The sequence below is a fragment of the Saccostrea echinata genome, unplaced genomic scaffold (genome assembly GCF_033153115.1).
Source record: "Saccostrea echinata isolate AGI-Se365-2 ecotype Australia unplaced genomic scaffold, CSIRO_AGI_Sech_v1 ptg000027l, whole genome shotgun sequence".
NCBI classification, from domain to species: domain Eukaryota; kingdom Metazoa; phylum Mollusca; class Bivalvia; order Ostreida; family Ostreidae; genus Saccostrea; species Saccostrea echinata.
Window position 1 is genome coordinate 6,758,269 of NW_026889776.1, and position 20,381 is coordinate 6,778,649.

Here is a 20,381-nt window from a genome sequence, read left to right on the forward strand (position 1 = left end):
GTCCCCAGCATCCGGTGTCTCAGTGATTCGGATGCAATTATTTCCGGCATATTGTAACTGTCTGGTTTGTGTGTCGTCTTGTCTGTCCATCATATAAAAAAGATGCAAAGTATTAGATTAATAAAATTTATGGCAAAGATTAAACTTTTTCTAAAAACTGCTTAAAAGTTCAAGATAAAGAGGTCAAATAATCCGGAAGGCCTTGTCAGTAATGCACATGTGAAAAAAAAAAATGAAAGGCCTGTCTCTTCCGGAGCAAAAGTTATGGCCAAATTTAAAATTTATTTTTAGGACTAGGTCAAACTTATATGTAAAATTCATGAGTCAAACATGATCCATCTTTCTGAAAGGTGTTGACATACGTAATGTACATGTAAAATATGAAAGCCCTATCTTCTCTCATTTAAACGAACTCGCCAATGTAAAAAAAATATTGAAAAAGACTGTAGGTTAGGTCACAGTGTCAAAAACCAGAGTAAATTTGGAAAGGTCTTCTCTTGGGTAATGCACATATCAAATATGAATGCCCTGTTTTCTCTGCTTCAAAACTTAGCAGCAATGATCGATAATTTTTTTGTAAAGTGGGTCAAACTTTAAGGTCAAAGTTACAGTGTCAAATATCAAAGCTCATTCGGAAACTTCCTGTCACAAGTGATGCATTTGTCAAATATGAACGTCCTTTCTTCTGTCAAAAAGTTATCACCATTGTTAAAATTTTTGAAAATCAAGTCAAATGTCAAGGTCACAGGATCAAAATCATAGCAAGTTTGAAAAGTCTTGTCATAGGTAATGCACATGTCAAATATGGATGCCCTATTTGCTCTCATTCAAAAGTTATAACTAATGTTAAAATTTAGAGAAGTAGGTCTAATTTTAAGCTCTAGGTCATCACGAAGTCAAAAATCCGCCATTCCGGTATATTTGGAAAGATATCAGATGTAATGTACATGTAAAATATGAAAGCCCTATCTCTTTTCAATGAAAAGCTAAGACAAAGGTACATGTAAATGTAATATTAAGATTTTTGAAAAGTAGGTCAAACTTCAAGGTCAAGGGGTAAAAAAAATTTAGTATACTAGTATTTGGAAAGGTCTTGTGACAGGTAATGTGCATGTCTTGTTTGTGTGCCCTTTCTTGTCTGTGCATTATACAAAACAATAGGGTACAATAGGAAAGATCTTGAAATAGGTAATGTACATGTCAAATGTAATTGCCATATCTTTTCTCAATCGAAGTTATAAGCAATGTAAAAAAAATTTTGAAAATTTGGTCAAACTTCAAGGTCATGGGGTTAAAAACATTGTACATTTGGAAATGATTGTCACAGGTAATGTACGTGTCAAATATGAATGCCTTATCTTCGCTCCTTCAAAAGTTAGCAACACTGATGAAATGTTTGAAAATTAGGTCAAACTTGAAGGTCAAAGTCACAGGGTCAAATTTTTTCGGCACATTTGGAAGTATTTCGACACAGGTAATGCACTTGTCAAATATAAACATCCTATCAAATATCATTCAAAAATAATCACCAATGTTCAGATTTTTGAAAATAAGAGCCAACATGAAGGTCAAGGGGTCAAAAATCATATCTGGCTCGGAAACACCTCTTCACAAGTAATGCAGGTGTCAAATATGAAAACCCTCTCTATTCTCAATCAAAAGTTATTAGCAAAGATAAAGTTTTGGACAAGTAGGTCAAACTTCAAGGTCATGGGTCAATAATCATAGTATATTTGAAAAGATCTTGTCACAGGCAATATACATGAATAATGTGAAAGCCTTATCTTTTCCCATTCAAAAGTTATGGACAATTTAATGTTAAAATTTTTGAAAAGTAGGTCAAACGTCAAGGTCAAGGGGTCAAAAATCAAAATATATTTGGAAAGGCCTTGTCACGGGTAATATACATGTATAATATGAAAGCATTATCTTTTCTCATTCAAAGGTTATGGCCCAGGTTAAAGTTTTTGTGACGGACAGACTGACAGACAGGCGAATAAGATTTAATGTCCCCTCGCTTTTGTGAAAATTAAAAAAACCGCTTGAATCAAAAAGTTTGCGAATCGTTGCAGCTATCTTTTAATCGAACATAACTCTTAACAGATTTTAAATTTTGAAAATTCATATAAATTTCTAATTACATTTAAGATTTGATGAGAGAATTGCTTTCAATTAATAAATAGATCATTTTTTTTAACTTATCTGAGGTATGAGAATAAGTAGATCGTATTGAATTAAGGTTTTATTTTGATAATTTTAATTCTTGCTGAGATCAATCTGTGTGTGATATTATTCGTTTCTTGATAAAGAAAGCGCTACTGTTTCATCTTCGCTAGTAAAGGATATGGGATCCTTGGCTAGCGTAGATACTACTATTTATGACTTGACACAACTGAAAAATCTTATAAGACACCTAGAGAAGACTATTGACGCTTCGTAGTTTGGAGTTTAAAATTTCTACAAAACGGATTAAGGATCCCAATAAATAATGAAAAATCAACATACAGACGTCTTCAATTTACAATGCGTATGCCAAACTTATAGACATTAACGACATTCTTGAATATAAAGCATCTTAGACCAATTCAAATAAACACTTCTGAGACCCCTTGGTGGGGACGGTTTCCGGCAGTAAACGAGTCTTATATCCGCCAGAGTAATAGAATGCTTCTGAATGATGCTTCAAAAAGAAACGAAGGGGAAAATGGTGAATGAATGGAAAATTCATGATAATAAGACATCTTTCAAGAGAAAGACATTTTTCCCTTCCTAAGTACTAGTTTGATAAATAAGGGCCCTTTCCTTGTAAAGAGGAGTTTTCTCGCTGGAAAAACACATTAGTTGGTCATACCCCACATTCAGTTCATGTACTTTTTGTGTTCACGTATTTCATTTTCCATTGCAATGTCCATACCGTGTAGGAATCTGTAAAACAAGGCAAGAAAGGGAAAAAGGTATTTAAATGTTTTCAGCTAAGAAATATCTTTGTCGGGCTTACTTTTAAAGTAATAATGGAAATTGGAATTTTTTGAGACTATTATCACAGAGGAATCGTCTCCACAAAGTGGCTAAAAGAACGCATTTCAGAGGCTATTAAGTATCCTTCCGTACGGCTGTTGGTTGTTGACAATCAACTTTCATGAGAAATAACTTTAATTTTGATATCTTTTTTAAAATTATTAGATGAAGAGTAGGCACATAATTATATTAATTTTAAATAATTTTAATGTGAAACCAGCATATTATAATGAATAAAGAACAAAAAGAAACATTAAACTTTCCGCATCTTTTATCAATGTCACTATTGTAGTATTTTTCTTAAAGAAACTTTACAAGAATATTAATAACTTATGAAACGTTGATTCTTCGGGAGAAACATCAAGACAAATATATTGACGCGGATTGGGACGAATTCCATTTAAAAGCAACATGATTTAATTCCAATCGTGGTAATTTCAAATTCTGCATAAGATAGCCAAATCATAAAATTAGAATGGTATTTTATAGATTTAATTCTCTCTCTCTCTCTCTCTCTCTCTCTCTCTCTCTCTCTCTTTAGACACATTTCGATATGTCCTTTAAAGGCCCATAGCCAGCTGTTGCAATTAGGAAATACACAGCTCTACAAGTCGTTGACTTCTAAGTAACCTAAAAAGAAATTGACCAATTTCCAAATGGACAATCGAGAGAATGAAAATCATCAGTCACTCCGTAGAGGAGAAGTGCATTGTATATCTCTAATGGCTTTGTAAATAACGTGAAAGTCTCAATGTTATAAACAGATAAGACTATCATTTAAAGTGCATAATTGGTGGTTTAGAAGACAGGCTAAAGACTATTAATTATTTTCACATTCTTCGGGCGCAGGTTGAATTAAACATGTGTTAAACACGGCGAATATCGAGAGATTCCGAAAAATCATACATCTATGCTTGATTTACTGTACCCTATTTTCTGTTCTCCGAGCACGCTTTTAGTGTAGACATATTCATAAATAAATGGTAAAAAGTTAATCGTAGTTGCATTCGTTTTCCTATATCACAATTAATATATCAAAACAATTGCACAGAGCATCAAAGATCACTGGTGCCATTGGGACTTCCAGTATGAATATTAGTGGCCAAAATCTCACGAGAATTTAAGAACAAACCTCTCATAATTTGAGATAAGCAAATATGATGTAAAACTGGAGAAGTAATTTGAAAATTTCTGTACACATTTGCCCTTGATCATCAAGCAATCTCGACAGTTTGGCTATGACGCACACCAGTTATTCAATTTTAGTGGTAGCTTAGAACCTCTAGCACGTAGAAAGGGAAAAAAACAAGCACAGATATTGGAAAGTTGATTTGAACCTTTTCAATGATCTTTTTAAAAAATTGTTTAGCTCGAAAATTCCAATGTTAAAACATGCCGTACCTTATCAGCTCTCTAGTAATACGTGAAGGCTCTCCGTCAAGAAAGCTATACAAATTGCTTCTACAAAGTCCAGAGCCTATAAAATCAAATCAAGGGAGCTGTGTAGCAGAATTGTAATGATACTACGCGAGTAGACATACACAAAAAATTGATATAATTTCGAGTTTCAAAGACATGCCTAAAATGAATACATATATCAAATATATAGGATCCTCCATGGTTTGTGGTTCGATATGATTTTTCTTCAACTAGTTGTGTGTTTTTATCCTCGATTCTTGGCGAGGGGATAAAACACAATGAGTTGGATAAAAGATAATATCTAACCACTACCCCTGGTAGCTTCTTTTTATCATACGTTTTATATAATAGCAATTTTATGTTTTACACAATATTTGACTTCATCAAATTCACGCAAAAACCATTGTGGCGATATCCTATGAGCTATATCGACTCTATTAAGGAGTAAACATGTGATATAGCAAAATATCTGTGCTTTTTCATTAAAAAATTAAAATGGTCAGAATTTCACACACTGAAAGGACTGACAGTAACGAGAAAATTTTAAATTACATTTATATATATAAAGTTATTGGACGCTGAGGTAGGAGCAGTGTAATTTGAAATTATGGTTTATGATTACTTCAACTTCGATACTTTTTTAAAAACTTTTTTCTAACTTCCCTTTACATGATATTTTTTAAACTCTAAGAGGACACTGCCTTTTTACACTATTTTTCCTAATGATCCTGTGAAATTGAAGTATTAAACTTCCTATTATGTTTTAGTTCTTGGATAACCATCGATAACTAATTAGGTACCAAATTATTGAAAAGAAATCTTTCTCCTGGTGTGTAGCTTTAAATCCTGTCTGTTGACGTAATATGTCAACAAGGTTAAGGATGGTTCTTCCACAAAATGAAAATCCTTAACAAAATTGAATGATTTATAAAATTTTGCCAATATAAAGAGGATTACCACACGAAGAACTTGTTAAAAACCCATCCGATGAGAAAATAAATTTTCCGACCGGCTGCCATTCACGACTTTCCCTCTAAATTGTTTGCAAGCCTGGTTGCTTTGACAAATTTGCATGTGCTCGTCTGCTGCCAATGTCGTCTGCTTGAGTGACAAGGTGTCGCCCCCAAAATTGATCCGTTCAATTTGATTCTAATTACTTCTTTCTTTGTAATGAAGATTTAACACCACCCTGATCCAAGACACAATGCATCAGGAGAGGGAGAGAGAGAGATAGAGGGGGAGGGAGAGAGAAAATTTCTTTTGATATTTTTTATGCTCTTAGATGACGATTTTGGTGTAACATTAAAAATAGAAATTTCATCCTCGCCATTTCAGCTCAAAATATTTGAAAACCTCTGCAACAAGCAAAATAATTGCTGATATATTTTAGACATATATCTTAACAACATCATAAGTAATCACCATGTCAGCTTAACGGTTTATTCTACAGATTATTAAATATTTTGATTGTTCCAAAAGATAAAGTTAAAACAACCATGGTCTATACGGTTACATACATAGTGCTCACGGCGGGTGTGACCAGTCAACAGGGGATGCTTACTCCTCCTAGGTGCCTGATCCCACCTCTGGAATTTCCGTGTTTTATGCCCTGTTCACAGATTTGTATTATTTCTAGATTTTTTTTTAGATCGATCACTGTTCGTTATTTTCACCTCTTTCATTAATGCTTGCTGCAAAAGTTTACTCAGGTTCGTAATTTTTTATTTGCCAACGAATACAAAGAAAGCACATCTTTTAAAAGCGAACTTTTAAACATTCACTGTAAATGATGAAAAATACTAACATTTCATTCTTTTTTTAAGGACATCCGCAACGTAGTTTGAACTTTATTGTCTTTTTCCCTGGAGTTGAAGAGTTCCAATACTTAAAGGAACTGTGTGTAACATTTTAACGTCTATATATGGTGTTGTACACTTCTCCTAAAACAAGTTTGGATGAACAAAACATCTAGAATATATGTTTAGTAATTTTTGTATATTTTTCTTTGAATTATACAAGAATTTTCATCAATTGATATCTTTTCAAAACCCCTGGTAAGGCATGCTGATTTTTTGTCTACGAACATCTGATGGCATTATAATCTTAAATTAAGAATATCTTGAAAATTTATCAGTAGGTAAGGTACATTGCGTATGTCCTTAAAGTGGCTCCAGCGTCATTGTGTATATTAAGGTTGTTTTCCTATTTCCGCAAATTAGACTCCTGTTTAAGGTCGGTGAACCTTTTCAAAACTATAAACAATGCAAGATCTTTGTTTCTACGTCGTTCAAAGGGAGATCAGCTCCCTTTTAGGATAATTACGCAAATTTTAAAAACTCATTCAGGTACACAAAAACGTCTGACAAATGAAGAAATTTTAGAAAACAGGGGTGCTATAGTTTATAGTAGGTACAGAAGATTTTATATATCAAATCAACTAATGAGAAAAAGAAGCATTTATAAATATAGTAGATGTTTTTTGTGTATGCGCTCTTTGATGATATTATATTTGTATCAACTTTAAAATTGATGGACGAAATTGAACTTATTCCAACAAAAATTAATGTTATTTAGTACTATCCACAAATGGAGTTATTCATTATTAATTAAGGTTGTATCAGTCATGGTACATGTAAACACAATGATTCAAAATGATACAAATGTATCATTTTCAGACGTAAATGTATTTTCTGACGCTTTATAAAATATTATCATAAGTGGACAGAAAAGGGAGCACTGACATGTTCATAAACTGCACTGCACAAGACTATGTGTTACATGTAACTACCAATGATATAAAAACCACTTATGATATAAAGCAGCATTATTGGACGACCGTGCGGCAAAAATGATCTATTTATTGTAATTTTACAATAAGTTGACAAAGCTTTCTATTTATAAAGAATGAGTATTATTGGGGGATGTTTTGTATCCAATTTCTCAATGGTTAGCATAGTTTGATAAATAAGACAGTTTTACGCAGTTTTTCGTTATTGCCAAATTATGTCATTTGAGAATTTCTATGATGATATTTCAAATATGTTCATTCTACATTATACATTAAATGACGGTACATGCACTAAAGTATGCTGGCCTTTCAAATAAAACTATCTAATTTCCTTCTACATGATTGAAAAATAAAATAGCTCTTCGAGTGAAGGCTTAACTTTTCCCTATTTAAGGGAGCTGATACTTTAATAGCTTTGAAGTTGCTTATAAATTCATACACATTTTCTTTATTTTACTTTAATGAACTTATTTCAGAAATGGGGATATTTCCCCCTTAAGATTTCGTAATTAGTCAAGAGCTGAAAACACTTCTATTACCAATGATTTATATCAGATTGACCAGGATCTCATTTTTTAAATACATTTATTCAATGTCTTTGTATAATTTTTGCGCAATAAAATTATTTACCTATGATATATACATGTCAGAGTTAGGACAACGCATGAAAGTCTCTCAAAAGAATGTTTTAAACTGCTGCTAAAAGTACTGATAGATTTTGACTGTCTTACATACAAGCTAAATAAGAACCTATGTATAAATTGAAATACATGTACATAAATATAAAATGGTGTCCGGTATTAGATGATTGAAATTTGAACATTTCAGAGAGGTAACATGGATCAAGCGAATTAAATATGAAACTAAATTTCTGCAGCATTAAACGAAAAACAAACTGAAAAATCAATAATGTGATCAAAAAGAAAAGCAACTTTTTCTTACGTTAAAAACAATAGTATTACCTTCGTGAATTTCCGAACTCAAATAACAGAAGTCGTGCAAAAGTCCTTTCAAGGATATAAATGCAACATCCAACGTTTTATGGTAGTTAAATCACGTGATCAGTTGTCGTAAAAATGACATAGGTGGAGGATCAGCTATGATCGCAGTTTGATGTATAGTAAGTAATGATATGGTAGTTCAATCTCTTGTGAACAAAATATAAGTTAGTAATTTTATTACACTTTTTCCGTTAATATAATGGAGGAAAAATTGATGATTTCAGTCACATTATCCCAGAAACAGACGTGATGCATCGCTTGATTCTCATGAACCATATATATATTAGTAATCTTTTTACAACGTTCCATGTAATAAGCGATATAATAATTGTTGTTTGCCGACTTAATATGGAGGTATCAGAACTGCAGCATTGCATGAACACTGTCCATTTTCAGACGTTAACTTGTCAGATTCCTTTTAACTCTTAAGACAAACTTAAGATTCCAACTCAACCAAAGTAAAAGAAGTCCTTCAATCACTGTGTGTCGGCAATTAGTGACAGCATATCTGAGCGGGTCGGCAAAAATTGTAGAGACGTATCGGAAGTAACATGTCTTCTAATTAAGACAATTAAAGACCCACTGGTTTTCTGGTAATGAGGTGGTGTATATGTCTGTATCGAGCGAATATTTCGTTAAATACGAAAGGGATCGGATCTATATAACGTTACAAAGATTTTTTCTTTCTGTATGAAAAATGATCTAAGTAACGTGTTTTACTTTTCAGTGTTCTCCATGTCACAGTCGCAAATAAATGACAACTACTTGGTCATTGACATAAGATGTATACTCTCTTAATGATATATTTATAGATGCAATACTTTGATATTTTGGATATCTGTAATTATAATTGGTTTTCCACAAGTCATTTTACAAAATATCAGGGTTACATCGTACTATTAAACTCTACCATAGCTCCCTACTTAACACGAAAATTTCATGCTGCGTTCCTATTCCAAGCTGGTGATGTACGTATGTACATAGTCATTTCGCATTCACTTCTTATACTTAATCTTCTTCATGCATTTCTTCACATAAGGCGACAACAAAGTCTCTCCATCGGTTTCTATCATTTGCAACTCTGGTGTTGTTCCAGTCATACCCTGTTCGCTTCATTTCTGTTTAGATGTACCCTAAGGTCTTCCAGATTTCCTCTTTCCAGATGGAGTCCATTTCATAGCTCTTCTAGTTATGCTCTCTATATCTTGTATAAACTCAAGACCCAAATATCCCCAGCGTCTCTTCTTGATTTCAACATTTATTTGTTATTCCTGTTCTTTCTGTCAATTCTTGTTGCTTATCTTCCCATTTATATTCAGTTATTTGTCTTGTACATCTACCCTCAAACCTGCGTTCTTGTTCGTTCTCCGAGTCTCAGCAGCAAATAAAAGCGTTGTTCTACATGTAACATTACCTTTATACCTATATGCCGTATATGCAGAAATGTTAGCGAGGGTTCAATTTCGGCATTTTTAGCGAAGGTGTCGAGATCGCTAAAATTAAATATCGATAATAATTTATTCCGCAGCTGAGGTTACCGTTATCTTTTTATGCACCATAAAAATCGCTAAAATTACTTCTCGCTAAATTTAAGGACAAATCGCTAAAAATTCCACTTAAACGGTAATTATTTTCTTAATATTTTCCTTGACTTCCAGGTTTTCCTCTCTTTTTTAGTTTTTTGAACGCTGATGCTGCTTTTCCAATCCTTTATTTCTTTTTTCGGGCGCGTAGCTGCCTATACGCAAATACGCAAGTGCGTACACATCAATTTCCGTAAAAAAAAATCTATGGCAGAGAGAGAGAGGGGGGGGGGGTCGAAGTAATCTCAGGACCATCCAACAGATATTCTTGTTTTCAACATTTTCAACATTTTCAACTTTTCAGGTAGATAAGTACGTTCTGCATGGTTTTATTTTGGTACTCTTTTGTTCGTCTCTGTTATCCATTGAACAGGTGCGTGGCATTCGGCTATCTCCGGTGTCGCCCGCCTTATCACAAAGCGTGACGAGAACTTGTAAGGGTTATACACAATTTTCTTTGTTGATCATGATGTCATAAATTCGTTTTTCTGTTGAATGGATATTTTTTCGAGCTTTTTTGAACAAAAACATTTCATCATGTATCAGAAGTTTGTCGTTGTGTTTGTATCATTATTTGCCTGGATTTGTGTATCATTTTCTCTATCGAAAAGTGAGTATATCAACTAATTATTTTTATTTTCAAAAAACTTTTATATTATATTTTCATGAAAATTTACTGCGATATCTTTTTTAATCAAAATGCTTAATATATTAGGTAATTGATTTTTTGTACATTTACATGTATGTACATGTACATGTAAGATAATAAACACTTCTAGGATCTAATTACAAATCAAAAACGAGATCAACATCTGCTATTGTACTTTTGAACTAAAGCTGATTGTTAAAATATACCAAAGTTACTCAAACATAAGGTCATTCCAAGTGTTTCCTCTGTTTAGCGTCCATCCACCTTACAAAAACTTACCTACCCATTTGCAAAAAACATGCAAACCAAAAAGTAAAACACAAACTTTATAGTCATAAAATGACGTCATTCAAAGGATTTGATTTCATTAATCTGTTTTTTCTCGTAGAAAAAAACTGATCTTAAGCGAAATTAAGGTATTCAATGCTTACAATATTCCTAATATGACATATTACAGACAAATATTTTGAGAAATTGACAGAATTCAATGATTTCCACCAGAATAACCAATTTCAGGAGTCCTGATTTTGTTTGTTTTTTTTTTCTGGTATGAGGTGTCAAAACCAAGGCGCATGCGGACGCTAAACATAGGAAAACAAGATCTGTTTGTGAAACACTGATGCCCCCGTATGGCAACTTATAGCGAAGGTTAGATCTAAACTTTCTCAAATGCAAATCAAATATATTGGTACCCAAAGTAACGTCTTGTTCCGAGGAATATACCTGTAAAATATGAAAGCCCTACCAGCAACCATTATAAAGATATGGAAAAGGTTAAAGTTTTTCAAAAGTAGGTCAAACTCCAAAGTCACGGTCAAAGGGTCAAAGTTGTTGGTATCCTAAGTAAGGTCTTGTTACAAGGATTGCATACGTATGAAAGCCCTAGAACCAACTGTTCAAAAGAAATTGCCAAGGTTAAAGTTTTCCAAAAGTGAGTCAAACATCAAGGTCAAGGTCAATGGGCTATAATTGTTGGTATCTAAAGAAAGGTCTTGTCACAAGAATTACACATGAGAGAAATTGAAAGCCCTAGCACTAACAGTTTAAAATTTATGGCCAAGGTTAAAGTTTTCCAAAATTAGGTCAAACTCAAAGGTCAAAGGGTCAAAGTTGTTGGTATCCAAAGAAAGGCCTTGTCACAAGGATTACATTTGTGAAGAATGAAAGCCCTAGCACCAACCGTTCAAAAGATATGTCCAATGTAAAATTTTTCAAAAGTAGGTCAAACTCGTAGGTCAAGGTCAAAGGGTCAAAGTTGTTGGTATCCAAAGGAAGGTCTTATCACAAGGATTACACATGTGAAGTACGAAAGCCCTTTCACCAACCGTTCAAAAGTTATGGCCAAGGTTAATGTTGGGAAGATTTTTGTGAAACTGGGTCAAACTCCAAGATCAAGGTCAAATATGATGGTACCCAAACAAAGGTCTTGTCACAAGGAATACACATGTGGAATATGAAAGCCATAGCTCCAACCAATCAGAAGTTATGAGCAATGTTAAAGATTTTGCGGACAGACAGACAGACAGCTAGACAGACGGACAGGGCAAAAACTATATACCCCCAAATTTTCGATACGTGGGCATAAAAACTTTGAATGGCCCAAATATGAATAAAAATCGTACTCCTATGCGTAAAATTCCTCTTCTACACCACACTGCTCAATGCGTTATCGGCAATTCGGTTGCTATCGGGCATTCGGTGGAAGAAAAGCAATGTTTACAAAACGTAGGTGATTTTAAATTTCTTAATTCAACGATAATTGCGTACTCCAGCAAACAAAGTTTGTGATTTTTGGCAGATATATGATTATACTTTCAGCAGCAAAAAATACAAACCAAATCACTCTCTTTCAAAAGATCTACAACTCTTTCAAATGATAGAAGTCAATTTCATTTTTTTGTATTAAACAAAATAGTTTATATATTCTATAGATAAGCAGACTGAAATCAAAAATCCAAATTAAGGGTTAGTTAACAGGCATCTAAAATGTTTCGGTAGGTGAAAACATGTTATCGTCAACAAGGTTGATGTTGCCGGATAATTCGGTTTTTACAGGTGTAAGTTATCGGAAACTCAGGTTAAAAAGTTTCCTTCAGCTTTAGAAATAGATTGGGAAAAGTCCATTATAATCTGTCAATTCTTGAAAAATACAAACGTAATGTTTTTTAAGTGATTTTTGAAAATTTTCTAGCTGTCCATTGTTAGTTTTTTGATATACGATTGGCGTTCAATAAATAATGTCATCGCTGTTAAAAAAAGAACTCAAGAAAATATTTTTGTCAGTTTTTTAAATGGTTCCCTTCAAAATACTCTCCTTAATGACAAACACACATAACTTCAACCGTTTTATACAAGTTTTGAATGCATTCATATGATGTTTTTGGGTATGGTATTCATGAACTGCTAAATGGCAGAACCCAAGCATTCCTTGAAGCATATCTTCTTCCTGAGAAGTGCATTTTCAATTTGGGGAAAAGAAAAATATTCACAGGGAGACAAATAGGGCGAATAGGGAGGGTGGGGTAAAACATGAACCTTTTCTTTTTCGAAAAATGATCTCTCAATCTGTGATTTATGTGTTGGGGGTTGTCATGGAGAAGTCGAATGTTGCGAATTCCAGACTTTGGTCTCTTACTTTCTAAGTATCTCTTAACTTTCTTTATCACATAATTTTTATATACGTGTCCGGTGATTGATCTGCCTTTTGGAAGAGCAACCTGAACTACAGGACCTTCACTAATAGAGAAAATTGCGTATAATACTTTCTTAATACTTTGAGACGTTTTGCAATAGCAGGGCGATTTGTCTTTTTAGTCAACCACATCTTGTTATCAATTTTCCTCTGAGGTTCAAAATAATGTATCCATGTGTCATCGCCTGTATCTATTTCCGGAAACGTCGTGCGTCGCAGTTTTTTTTTGTTTGTTTGTTTTTTGTTTTGTTTGTTTTGTTTTTTTTGTAGATTTTAAGTAATTTTTTTTTTTAGACATTTCAACACGCAATCGTTTTTGTTTTTCTGTTAAAAGATGGGGTATCCATCATGCACTTACCTTCCGGAAACCTAGGTGTTTCTTTGAAATTGTAAAAACTGTCCCAATGAAATACCTACTAAATTTGCTAACTGTTTAATGGTTTATCGACCATCATTAGTGATGATATTAGTTGTTTTTGCAAGTAATGCACCAATTGAAGCCGTTCGAGGTGGTCTAGGACGTTGCTTATATTTAAGGTCTGTTTGGCCGTTTTTTAATTTGCTAACCCAACTGTAAACTTGTCTCAAAGACATACACTTGTTACCATACACATCACATAATTCTTGAAAATGTCTTTTGAATCTTTACCTAGACTGACACATGCTTTAATGTAGCCTCTAATTTCGCCTTATTGGAAGATGACTTATACCAGTCATATTTTCATGCAGTGTCTCGAGTAGGGGTTATATTTCAGCTTCTCAAGGGAGAACTCGGTGATAAAATGTGGTCAGATGAACGACCACAAACAGATTATGAACCAAATTATGCGTGAAAAGAAATCAAAAGATCAATTGAATCCTGTATTTTATGGAATCTCATTGGTGACATTATTTATTGAACGCCCCTCGTACATATATATAACTATAATTATGATTTTATTATAGAACTACTTATCTGTTCAATCATTTTTCTGTTTTCCTTTAAAGATAGCCACTATTGGCTTCCATCGGTTTCAGAGGTAAATGTGCATGTATACAACAAATCTATAGTTTCTTTAGTTAGTCAGGTCTTACGATCTATTATGTCATTTTTGCAAAAACATCGTCACTTCAAGTGCCCCAATGAGCTAAAAGTTTGTTTTGTCCAATACAGAGTGATAGCATTGTTTGTATCAAATCATTTTAAGGTTTGAAATAGAGGAAATCGAATGAGGTGCAAATATACCGCAAAGAAATATTTCTTTCTTATTATAATTGGGTATGTATTAGATTAAGGAGACTCTCCTTGTACAAAAACATTGTTCAGTAAAAATAAATAAAATTGATTAAAAAAACCGTTGAACTCATTTCCCACTTCAATTCAAGATAACTTACTCAAGTTCAAAAGTCTATTGAAACATTATACATTTGGAGCAGAGTAATCAAGGAACTCTAACAACATCAGATGTTGTTTCAGGGTCAAAGAAGGGATAAGCATCCCCTGTCGACCGATCACACCCGCGGAGTGCTCTTTGTCATTATCGGCCGAATGGAAAATCCGTAGACAATTCAATGTGTAGGTGGAGCTCATATTCGGATTTACGATAGGGGTGTCGGGGAGGTTCGGACCTCACCTGGAATTTACAGAGTTATATTGAATATCTATAGTGAAGCAAATAAAAAAGAAAAAGAACCTTGGCACACCCCCTTCCCCATTGAAAACGCGGATCACTGCTTGTAGAAAAGGTTAAACATGTGAAGAATTGAAGTGGGAAATGAGTTCAACGTTTTTTTTAAAATCAATTTTATTTATTTTTACTGAACAATGTTTTTGTACAAGGAGAGTCTCCTTAATCTAATACATACCCAATTATAATAAGAAAGAAATATTTCTTTGCGGTATATTTGCACCTCATTCGATTTCCTCTATTTCAAACCTTAAAATGATTTGATACAAACAATGCTATCGCTCTGTATTGGACAAAACAAACTTTTAGCTCATTGGGGCACTTGAAGTGACGATGTTTTTGCAAAAATGACATAATAGATCGTAAGACCTGACTAACTAAAGAAACTATAGATTTGTTGTATACATGCACATTTACCTCTGAAACCGATGGAAGCCAATAGTGGCTATCTTTAAAGGAAAACAGAAAAATGATTGAACAGATAAGTAGTTCTATTATAAAATCATAATTATAGTTATTTATATGTACGAGGGGCGTTCAATAAATAATGTCACCAATGAGATTCCATAAAATACAGGATTCAATTGATCTTTTGATTTCTTTTCACGCATAATTTGGTTCATAATCTGTTTGTGGTCGTTCATCTGACCACATTTTATCACCGAGTTCTCCCTTGAGAAGCTGAAATATAACCCCTACTCGAGACACTGCATGAAAATATGACTGGTATAAGTCATCTTCCAATAAGGCGAAATTAGAGGCTACATTAAAGCATGTGTCAGTCTAGGTAAAGATTCAAAAGACATTTTCAAGAATTATGTGATGTGTATGGTAACAAGTGTATGTCTTTGAGACAAGTTTACAGTTGGGTTAGCAAATTAAAAAACGGCCAAACAGACCTTAAATATAAGCAACGTCCTAGACCACCTCGAACGGCTTCAATTGGTGCATTACTTGCAAAAACAACTAATATCATCACTAATGATGGTCGATAAACCATTAAACAGTTAGCAAATTTAGTAGGTATTTCATTGGGACAGTTTTTACAATTTCAAAGAAACACCTAGGTTTCCGGAAGGTAAGTGCATGATGGATACCCCATCTTTTAACAGAAAAACAAAAACGATTGCGTGTTGAAATGTCTAAAAAAAAAAAATTACTTAAAATCTACAAAAAAAACAAAACAAACAAAACAAAAAACAAACAAACAAAAAAAAACTGCGACGCACGACGTTTCCGGAAATAGATACAGGCGATGACACATGGATACATTATTTTGAACCTCAGAGGAAAATTGATAACAAGATGTGGTTGACTAAAAAGACAAATCGCCCTGCTATTGCAAAACGTCTCAAAGTATTAAGAAAGTATTATACGCAATTTTCTCTATTAGTGAAGGTCCTGTAGTTCAGGTTGCTCTTCCAAAAGGCAGATCAATCACCGGACACGTATATAAAAATTATGTGATAAAGAAAGTTAAGAGATACTTAGAAAGTAAGAGACCAAAGTCTGGAATTCGCAACATTCGACTTCTCCATGACAACCCCCAACACATAAATCACAGATTGAGAGATCATTTTTCGAAAAAGAAAAGGTTCATGTTTTACCCCACCCTCCCTATTCGCCCTATTTGTCTCCCTGTGAATATTTTTCTTTTCCCCAAATTGAAAATGCACTTCTCAGGAAGAAGATATGCTTCAAGGAATGCTTGGGTTCTGCCATTTAGCAGTTCATGAATACCATACCCAAAAACATCATATGAATGCATTCAAAACTTGTATAAAACGGTTGAAGTTATGTGTGTTTGTCATTAAGGAGAGTATTTTGAAGGGAACCATTTAAAAAACTGACAAAAATATTTTCTTGAGTTCTTTTTTTAACAGCGATGACATTATTTATTGAACGCCAATCGTATATCAAAAAACTAACAATGGACAGCTAGAAAATTTTCAAAAATCACTTAAAAAACATTACGTTTGTATTTTTCAAGAATTGACAGATTATAATGGACTTTTCCCAATCTATTTCTAAAGCTGAAGGAAACTTTTTAACCTGAGTTTCCGATAACTTACACCTGTAAAAACCGAATTATCCGGCAACATCAACCTTGTTGACGATAACATGTTTTCACCTACCGAGACATTTTAGATGCCTGTTAACTAACCCTTAATTTGGATTTTTGATTTCAGTCTGCTTATCTATAGAATATATAAACTATTTTGTTTAATACAAAAAAATGAAATTGACTTCTACAAAAGCTAAAATGTGATGACATATTCCGAAATTTTTTATAAAATATCATTTGAAAGAGTTGTAGATCTTTTGAAAGAGAGTGATTTGGTTTGTATTTTTTGCTGCTGAAAGTATAATCATATATCTGCCAAAGATCACAAACTTTGTTTGCTGGAGTACGCAATTATCGTTGAATTAAGAAATTTAAAATCACCTACGTTTTGTAAACATTGCTTTTCTTCCACCGAATGCCCGATAGCAACCGAATTGCCGATAACGTGTTGAGCAGTGTGAATATGCATGTCCATTTAGATAAATCATCCCACTAGCATGTTGATAAACGAACAATGCATGTATATGTATTTAATTTTTATCAAGAGGTCTAGAATTCACCTCACGTACATGTAGGATGAATAGCCAAAACGTTGCTGAACAAAAACGTTTTCATTTCGCAGAAAACATGTCCTAATATTTATTTGCTATCGATTATTACGCATTATTCAAACTATAAAATGCTTTCTTTGGTTGTTACAATGTGGTACGGGAATTAATGTCTGTTGCAAAAAAAAATACATAACCCGCGTTACAAGCGGGTTATGTGATTTTTTCCTGCAATAGCTGCGACGTTAATTCCTGTACTAACAAAGAAAGAAAGACATTTTATTGTTTATTTTTATATCTTTATAAAAAACATTCAAAGTTAAATTAAATATGTAAAATATTGTATTATAGATGTGTATGTCATTGTATGAATAATTGATGGAACAGCCGTTGCTTAAGAAATCTATGTAGGTAGCTTGCTTAATGTTGTTTATGGACTGATCAACGGCAATGATTTTTATAAGAATTAAAGGAAATAATATTCATGTGGATGTAAATATTTCATCCCCGTATGTTCGCGCACTTCTCGAGGTCTCCGTCTACGTACTCACATTTGTTGAGTTCCTAGTATGTATCTGCAGTTATGGAGGTCCCCATTGTATGCGCAGTTGTCGAAGGACCTATGTAAGCGCAGTTTTCGAGGTCCGCCAAAGTGCATTTAAGTCGACTTTCTTTTTTTATTTTTTCCTGTGAGATCTTTACATTTTGTTATCATACTTAGAATCAAAAATTTTGACTAGAGAGAAAAATTAAACTTCTACTCCAGTATTTTGTTTCTATCGAAATATAGGAAAATTTACGAACTCTATCACTTGAGTGAAGGCATACAATATAGATGCCATTACACTTGCATGCACAAAATTATTAACTGTACAGCTGAGGCTCCTTAATAGGTTCATACGTACTTTTCCAGAAGAAATGCTCCAAATTAATTATGAGAAGAAACTAATTAATTTACCGTTATTGTTTTGTGTTGTTTTCCCCCAGATTCAAGTCCTACGGGGCAGGATCCACCGCCTTTTGTTAACCCATTTAATCAGGGAAATTCACTTTTTGAGACGCCGTACTCGGGGTCAATAAATGCCATGGAAGGAGGAGGTGGAAGCGGGGGGTTCATGCAGAGTATGATGACAATGACTGCTGGGGGCGGGAGAAATGGGCTGCCATCCATGTTTATGAAGAACGGAAAACTCCACATGGGTCAGCAACAGTGTCTCAAAAATATCGTATGTCCACAATACTGTCACGAGATAGACCAAAATGGCTGCGAGACGTGTCCATGTGGTCCAGGTATCATTTTGTGAATGTTTCTAGAATATTTTTTCTAAGTATAATTACATGTAAGTCTTTGGTCTCCATTATTTCATATCCATATATCTAGTAGGAAAAAAGTAATTTTTTACTTTATTAATCGGGAAATAATGTCATTGTGATATTTTAATCAGGAAAAGGATTTTTATATTTCCACAGCCAATGGCATGCGAACGCCAGGTCACGTGGAAAAAGAACAGCAACAGAAGAATAAACAACAGGGGGAGGAAAATAAGAAGGATAAGCAGTGTGTCCAGACCCTCATCTGTATGTTGTCATGTAAGGAGGGGTATGAGCTAGGCAAGAAGGGCCAGGACGGATGTCAGACCTGTAAATGTGTCAAGAAAGGTGAAAATCTCATCCATCATTGTGACTGTACAAAAAAGACATGGCGCTGCACAAAAAAGGACATAGCGCTGCACAAAAAGAATTGACGCTACACAAATAGGGCAAAGCGCTGCACAAATAGGGCATGACTTCATATAAAAAATGGCGCAACGCCATGCTAAAATGTAGAAAAAATGTCACTTATTTTTAAAGAAATAGCTGATGATGTACTACTTTAAAATACCAAATAGACAGTTAATATATGTAATATTTTTGTAGATGACAACAAAAACACGCCAAAACAAACAGGGCAAATCGGAATGGAAATAATGAAAAACGGAACCGGGAATAAGAATTCGGAAAGTGGTTCTGGCAGTAGTGCTGGAACTGGGTCATCTGGGTCTGGTTCTGGAGGCCAAGGTCCATTTGGAGGAGCTTCTGGGAGTGAATCAGGTATTCACCTGGCAGTTGATAAATATTTGATGGTTGCCACTGAAAACATTAAGAAAATTTAAATAACAAATGTTATTATTGAATCAAATGAAGTGACTTTTGTCAGAACGTAAAAAAGCTTGATGGATATCCATAAAAGTGAAAGAATTATATGCAAAAGACAAAATGTTAATGTTGATTTGAATGATCTAAGTTACATTAATGTAGGCTCTGGATTTAATCCAATGTTTCCCGGAGCAGGAATGGGATCAGGATCGGGATCAGCAAGTGGTATATGACGTTATATATATGAAAGGTGGTGGTGTGGTTATTCTTATGTGGTGTTGTTTTCCAGATGTAGCGCTAGATTGTATCTGAATGTAGTCGATTCAATGCTTTTCTACAAAGAAATGGACACTCAAGTTCCTTTAAAGTAACACCCTTTCTAGGGGGTTTAAGACAGTATTGTGATTACGATAATTAAATAAGCCTAATGTGAATGACCGTGATGTATTAAAGCTGAATACGATTCGCAAAAGGCAGAGTTTGTCCGCCATATTAGTCTGCATTTTACGTAAGCTGTACAGCCCCTATATAAGCCGTTCACTTGATCTCGGTTCAGTGTAATCAGTTTTCACCGGTGTGGACGGACGTGCTTCTTCAACGGGAAAAAGAAACGTACATCGGTTGCACACGTCAGTCAGTACAAACAAACACGAATACATGTAAACTGCAATAAAATGTAAACAACGGTAATGTAAGATAACCATTCCACGCAGGTACCCATGATGAGAAAGCAGTCATGTGTAACGAATGCGAAGAGTATATCCCAGTGCTGATGTCGAAGATAGGAAACCATTATGGCGTATGCTTATTTACGA

The 20,381-nt window shown here is 34.0% G+C and overlaps 1 protein-coding gene across 1 annotated transcript in view; it reads left to right on the plus strand.

Moving 5' to 3' along the window:
• Positions 1-17,999: 17,999 nt before the first annotated feature.
• The window catches only part of LOC133193148 (uncharacterized), a 30,063-nt gene continuing 27,681 nt past the window's right edge, over positions 18,000-20,381 (plus strand). Inside the window, exons 1-5 of the mRNA XM_061329117.1 lie at positions 18,000-18,054; positions 18,418-18,720; positions 18,901-19,089; positions 19,348-19,521; positions 19,729-19,791. Of these exons, the coding sequence (XP_061185101.1) occupies positions 18,000-18,054; positions 18,418-18,720; positions 18,901-19,089; positions 19,348-19,521; positions 19,729-19,791 (784 nt within the window). The remainder of the gene's footprint in view (positions 18,055-18,417; positions 18,721-18,900; positions 19,090-19,347; positions 19,522-19,728; positions 19,792-20,381) is intronic.